This window comes from Rhineura floridana, chromosome 1 (genome assembly GCF_030035675.1).
Source record: "Rhineura floridana isolate rRhiFlo1 chromosome 1, rRhiFlo1.hap2, whole genome shotgun sequence".
NCBI lineage: Eukaryota > Metazoa > Chordata > Lepidosauria > Squamata > Rhineuridae > Rhineura > Rhineura floridana.
In genome coordinates this window covers 151,744,881-151,751,701 of record NC_084480.1, presented here as the reverse complement: position 1 = coordinate 151,751,701, position 6,821 = coordinate 151,744,881, and the positions used below count along the sequence as shown (strand labels likewise).

Genomic DNA, 6,821 nt, shown 5'->3' with positions numbered 1-6,821 from the left:
CAGTCATCTATCGGGAATCCTTGTGTTTCACCAGACCCCTTCTCCATGAGACCAGGTTCGTCGATTGCATGTACTGGAGGTTGGGCCCAAAGGGCAGTTTAGGGATTCTGCTGGTGTACTGCCCACCCCGCTGCATGGCAGACTCCCTGACTGAGGTGCTCGAGGTGGTCTTGAGCGTGCGGTTGCTTTCCCCCAATTTTATGGTGGTGGGGGATTTCAACATGCACGCCGAGGCTGTCCTCACAGGAGCCCCTCGGGATTTCATGGAAACCATGACTTCCTGGGATCTGCACCTTAATAATATAGGGCCTACCCATGTAGCCGGTCATGCTCTCGACCTTGTCTCGGGAGGGGAGGGAAGTGTTCTGAAAATGGGGGCAATTTCTTCTAACCCCGTGTCATGGTCAGATCACTATCTGGTGAATATGGATGTCTCAATGCCACACACCGCAGGGGACAAGGACCTACTAGGATGGTCTGCCCCAGACGCCTGATGGAGCCCAAAGGATTCTTGACTGCGCTGGGTGATATGGAGCTGACTGAAGGATGCCCGGTCAAATCCCTAGTGATGGAGTGGAATAAGGAGATCACTAGGGCAGTGGACCGGGTGGCTCCGAAACGTCCTCTCCCCCTGAATAGAACTCAGACTGCACCCTGGTACACACCACGGTTGCGGGGTCTGAGACAGGAGGTGAGATGACTTGAGCGCTGGTGGTGGAAATCTCACACTGAAGATGATTGGACATGGGTCAGAGCAGCAATAGCTGCCTACCAGGTGGCAACAAAGGCATCAAAGAAAGATTTCTTTGCTGCCTCTATTGCGTCGGCAGAATGTTGTCCCAGGAGATTGTTCCAAGTGGTCCGAAGCCTGGTCGGTCCAGTTGCTCAGGAACCCATGGAACATTCTAAAATCTCCTGTGATACTTTTGCTAAACACTTTGTCGATAAAATCGAACGTCTGAAGAGCACGCTTCCGCCAGCCGTGGATACAGGAAGTGGGCCAGAGTCGGCCAGTTGCATCCCAGTCAGTTGGGATCGGTTTCAGCCTCTTCTCTCTGAGGAAGTGGACAAGGTGCTCGGTACTGTGAAGCCAACCACCTGTCTGGTTGATCCTTGCCCTCATTATGAGCTGCAAAGAGAGACTGAGAGAAGGGATCAAGGCGGTGGTGAATGCATCCTTACAAGAGGGTGTAATGCCATCAGCCCTCAAGGAAGCGGTAATAAAGCCCATCTTAAAAAAACCATCCTTGGATCCTCAAGAGCTAAACAACTTTCGCCCAGTCTCTAATTTACCATTCTTGGGCAAGGTGATTGAGAGGGTGGTGGCTGCGCAGTTACAGACACACTTGGAGGAAACGAATTACTTAAATCCATTCCAATCGGGTTTCAGGACTGGTCATGGAACGGAAACAGCCTTGGTCGCTCTGGTAGATGATATGAGGAGGGCATTGGATATGGGTGAATACACCTTCCTTGTCCTCCTGGATCTCTCAGCAGCTTTCGATACCGTTGACCACGGTATCCTTTTAAACCGCCTAGAGGGATTAGGAATTGGAGGCGCTGTTATGCAGTGGTTCCATTCCTATCTCTCGGATAGGCAGCAACGGGTGGCATTGGGAGATGAGGTTTCAGACCCTTGGCCTCTTCATTGTGGAGTGCCACAAGGGTCTATCCTCTCTCCCATGCTATTCAACATCTATGTGAAACCGCTAGGGGCCATCATCAGGAGTTTTGGGCTGCAGTGCCATCAGTATGCAGATGACACTCAGCTCTATCTCTCATTTAAGTCCTTACCGGAGTTGGCTGTGAACACCATGTCCAAGTGCTTGGAATCTGTAAGTGGATGGATGGGAGAGAATAGGCTGAAGCTGAACCCTGATAAGACTGAGGTGTTGCTTGTGGGAGACAAAAGAAGGTTAGGAATTACTGACCTGGTGCTTAATGGGGTTAGTTTACCCCTGAGGGACCAGGTCCGTAGTCTTGGGGTCATTCTTGACTCCCAGCTGTCCATGGAGGCTCAGATTACAGCAGTGAGCTGGGCAGCTTGGTATCAATTACATCTGATACAGAGACTGCGACCCTACCTTCCTGTTCATCTGCTCCCCCAAGTGATACATGCCCTGGTCTCCTCTCGCTTAGACTACTGCAATGCGCTCTACGTGGGGTTACCCTTGAAAATGGTCCGGAAACTACAGCTGGTACAGAATGCGGTAGCACACTTGATTAAGCATAGTCGCTGCTGGGATCACATCACCCCAGTGTTATTAGATCTTCACTGGCTACCAGTTGTTTACCGGGCCCAATTCAAGGTGTTGGTGTTAACCTTTAAAACCCTTTACGGTTTCGGCCCAGTATATCTGAAGGACCACCTCCAGAGTCACCGAGTGTGCCGCCTGACGAGATCAGCCTCGCAAGACCTTCTCTCAGTCCCACCGGTGAAAACAGGTAGGCTGGTGTGGACCAGAGAGAGGGCTTTTTCAATTGTGGCCCCCACCCTCTGGAACTCTCTCCCTCTTGACATCCGACATGCTCCCTCCTTGTCAAGCTTTCGCCAGGGCCTAAAGACCTGGCTTTTCAGGCAGGCATACAAGATTGGGATAGATTAATTTTATGCTATATGAACTGAAGGATGGTTTTTAGCTTAATGTGATTGTTTTTAGTGTATATATGTACTGTTTATTCTGTTGTATGTCGCCTAGAGTGTCCCTAACCCGGACAGATAGGCGAATGAAAAATAAAATTATATTATTATTATTATTATTATTATTATTATTATTATTATTATTATTATTATTATTATTATTATTATTATAAGTAGCACTTTACAGACTGTACACAGGAACAGAAATGCAAACAGTGAAAAATACAGAAAATGCCTGAAAGCAGATTTTTTAAAAAAGGCTAGATTTTGGCTAGACAGTTTCACGAAATACATAATAGAGAGAAAAATAATGAAATTCAAGTATTTGTAAAAAACCTCCAGATTCTGATCATAACATGTTTGACATCCGCTAGATTTCCCACTAGTCACTAGACAGGAAAATTCACCACCAGACACACACCTGAAAAGACTAGATTTAGTAGGTAAATCACTAAATTAGTGACAGTGAAGACTAGGAAACAGAAACTAAAGGGAGTGGGAGAATAGCTGCTTTTTAGTACCCAGGAATTTCTCTATTCTGGTGTTTCGGCAATTGACTTGTCAATCACAGCTTTGACTTTATTCATTGACTAAAAAGACTGAACATGTGGGAAAGCAAGACTGGCTCATCTGTCTGAACATTTTGCTTCTTAACTTCCTTAATAAAAGTCCAATTTACTATTTTTTTCTTTAAAAAAAGAAAGCTCAGAATATGAGCCCTCCTGTAGGCAGGGCCCTGGGGCAATTGCTGTCATTGCACCATGGATAATCTGGTTTTAACAATCCCTAATCATTCTGGGCTATTTCCCTGCAAGCTTTGTAACAAAGGGGTTGCTTCCATTAAGGCAATCTCCATCAATCCTCCTGGTTCAACCAGTTTAGAAGATCCCATTCCTACAATCACAGGGTTGGAAGGGACCCCAGGAGATTATCTAGCATAGCATCAACTCCATATCAACATAATCAGAAGAGAAGTGAATATAATCAGACTCTCCTGCTTCAGGTAGACAATTCTTCCCCGCCAGGCTGGACCCCACCTTTCCCACATTCAGCTACAAAGTATCTTAGCTAAATACTTTTAGCTCACTAGCTGTCTGTTTCTGTCAATTCCCATTTTGATGTTGGTTGCTCTCTCTGAGGTTCATACTTTATCTGTAAATTGACCATTCAAGGAAACAGCCACAACCATTAAGAAACATCAGCATTTTCACAGTTCTGATTACTCACAATGCGGTACATTTTGGAGAAAGTTAATACAGTATGGAGATCTGAAAGCAAAGCACAGAACTGAGAAGGAACCTCAAATGCTAGAATAATTGCTGTTCAGTTTTGAAATAATGGTGAATTATGAACCAAATATGGCAACAAAACAAATGCATAATTCAAGGGCATAACCAGCAGGATGTTCACCTATGCAAACCTCCTTGCAATGGGTTTTGCAGTCTTATTCCAGTAGAACTTCTTCTGGATTATGTCCTTCGGTACACTTAGAGACAGTATTGTTCTTGCAAAACAGGATTTCATTTCCATAAAGTCTTGGTAGGCTTTGAGATGGTGCTTCACTCAACATTTTAGTTGATGTAGTAGCCTAATTGATTCCTGCTTCAGTTTGGGATTAATTAAGATCAAAATGATAGCATGACCAGAGGAATATGCAGCAACCACACAGAAACTTATTATGGATGTCCAAGTGTTACTTTCTGTCCCTCGCATGATTGCCTCCAAGATTTCTGCTAGAAAACTAGATACGAAGAGAATTGAGAAAGAAGCCAGAGCTTTGATGGCATTCAAGTGAGCTTCTGTGTTGAGATCGCTTGTGCCGATTGTGCTGTTTTGTAGAAGATTTTTATGCCTCCACAGAGAGGTTAGTAATAAGATAGATGAGGCCAAAAATATCATGAAGGGGAAATAATTCGGAATAGCATATAGGAAGAATATATATTTACAGGAGTCAGGCATTTTAATTTCCAAGTCACTGCTGTTGCTTGGAAATAATTGATATAGATTGCAAGTATGCATTATTCTGTCGCTTGTGTTGGTGACAACGGTGAGGACTGAAGTGAAGACCACTGTCCCCAGAAGCAGCCGTGGCACCAGTTCAGGGAATCTCCGCTTCATTTGGAGGAAGAGAGGGTGAGTGAAGGTAGCGATTTTTACACAATACAGAACACTGAGCCAAGTGGCAAACCAAAGATTAGTAGTATTAGAAAATACCCATGAGACAGACAATGCAGCTTGTAATATATGGCTTGATTTAAGAGTGTCCATGAAAAAGAGATCAAACATTGCAAATAGCATCAGTACTGCATGAAATGCAAATCTGAACAAGCCAAGACAACTCAGGATCATGTCTCCTGGTGTTAGTTTTCTGCTTCTAAACCAGTCAATGCAGTTAAAGATGGTAATAAATCCATTTGCCACCATTCCTATGAGCGTTTCAATAACCAGAAGTGTAAAGCAGAACAACGTGAATAAGGCAGGCATCTTTCTGAGCACAAAAGAAAAGTATTTCTTCCACTGTAATGCGTAATATTTACAGCATCTGTTGCTGATGCTGCCCTTTATCTATATTACCAGTGCAGAGCACGATACTTCTGCCTTCTGTCTAGCACAGAAAAGCTTGTAGAGAGAGAGGAGGGACCACTTTTTGGTTGTTGATTCTGTTCAGATGCAAATATACCTGAAAGGACTATGTTACTAAATCTATATAATTTGTTCTGATGTCATATTTGCAAATTCCAGAAAGATGCCAAATACCATCTTTGCATCTGGCTTAACAATGAAATATGATTCTTTTAGGATTTGTTGGTTTTGATTAATATTTATCTACTAGTATTATTTTTATTCAACTTGAAAAAAACATAGCTCTTTATTCAGTGATGTAATACGTTTATTGAGTTTGTGAGGGAACACATCAGAAAGTTCACACACAAGCAGGGATCTGGAAGTCTTTGCTCCCAGGACCTGATTTGCAGTGTGATGGGCTCCCAAGTGGGGGGGAGGCAGAAGGCTGCATGCCAAGGAGTGCCTCGATGCTGGCATGGGGTGGGGATGGGGCGGGACTTCACCGAGGACCAATCAGCATGTTGCCTGGCTCTCATGAGGCAGTCCAGAGAGAAAACTAATGTCTATCAGGTCCACCTGTCATGTATTTAAGGAGGCCCATCTTCTGCAGCCAGTTTGGGTGAAGTCTTTGAAGACATTGCACGAAGAGGAAGAAAGAGATGAAATTACTGAAGACGGACACCAAGGAGCCGCAGAATACTGGAAGAACAGGCAGGAGAAAAGCCAAAGAGGAGTGAGAAGCAGTAGTAGCTTCGGCAATTGGCCTAGGCAGCAGAGGAGGAGGGAAGAGGAGGGAAAGGGGGAGAAGAAGTAAAAGAAAGATGGGGTAGGTAACGCTGACAGCACATTTTCTGATTGGCTAGCAGGCTACTATGGTTTTTGCTGGGGTGGTTGCCTCTGCATAACCTGAGTGCCAGAGCTTGGAAGTAACTCGTTGTTTTTAACAAGTTACTTGTAATTTGTTACAATTTTAAATAACAAGTGGGTAATTCCATTACATTTGGCAAGTAACGGAACGACTAGTAATTTCCCTACTTTTCAGCTGCAACTTTAATGTTTCCACGTTAGGTTGGACGTTACTTGGGGGTGGGAACAAGAGGAAGTCAGCTCCTGGCTGTGATTGGTTAACACAAGACATGTGCCTCACACTGATTGGACCTCTGCGCAGACTCTCTCTTCCCTTGTGATCTGTGTTAGGAGGCACGAGGGAAGAGGTGAATAGGCAGGGCCTGCTAGCATCTGAGAGGAAAAAATGGACGCCGGAGGAAAAAGCCAGGGCAAGGACAACGGAGGAGAAGGCAGCAGCAGAATGGCGAAGAGCTGTGGAGGTGAGTGACGATGATTTGTGTGTGTGTGTGTGTGTGCCCCCCATGGCACTTTCTGCCCCCCATGGCACCTTCTGACCCCCCACCCCCCGTGGCACCTTCTGCCCCCCCATGGCACCTTCTGCCCCTCCGCCCCCCTGCGGCACCTTCTGCCCCCCGCAGCATCTTCTGCCCCCCCCACTGCCTCTCCTTGCCTCGCTGCCACCCCCTCCATCAATCACAAGGCACTTCTGAAACTTTGGCCACTACTTCTCTTCCTTCCCCCCCTTTTTGAACTCTCCCCCTTGTTC

The 6,821-nt window shown here is 45.4% G+C and overlaps 1 protein-coding gene across 1 annotated transcript; it reads right to left on the bottom strand.

Annotated features, from left to right (window-relative positions):
- Window positions 1-4,204: 4,204 nt before the first annotated feature.
- On the bottom strand, window positions 4,205-5,065 carry LOC133376981 (taste receptor type 2 member 41-like). The gene has a single exon (XM_061610088.1). It carries the CDS (start codon window positions 5,063-5,065, stop codon window positions 4,205-4,207), a length of 861 nt encoding a protein of 286 aa, XP_061466072.1.
- Window positions 5,066-6,821: the final 1,756 nt, after the last annotated feature.

Bases quoted from the DNA above. Each gene is read 5' to 3' on its own strand.
- LOC133376981 (XM_061610088.1), bottom strand. From the start codon at position 5,065: ATGGTGGCAAATGGATTTATTACCATCTTTAACTGCATTGACTGGTTT.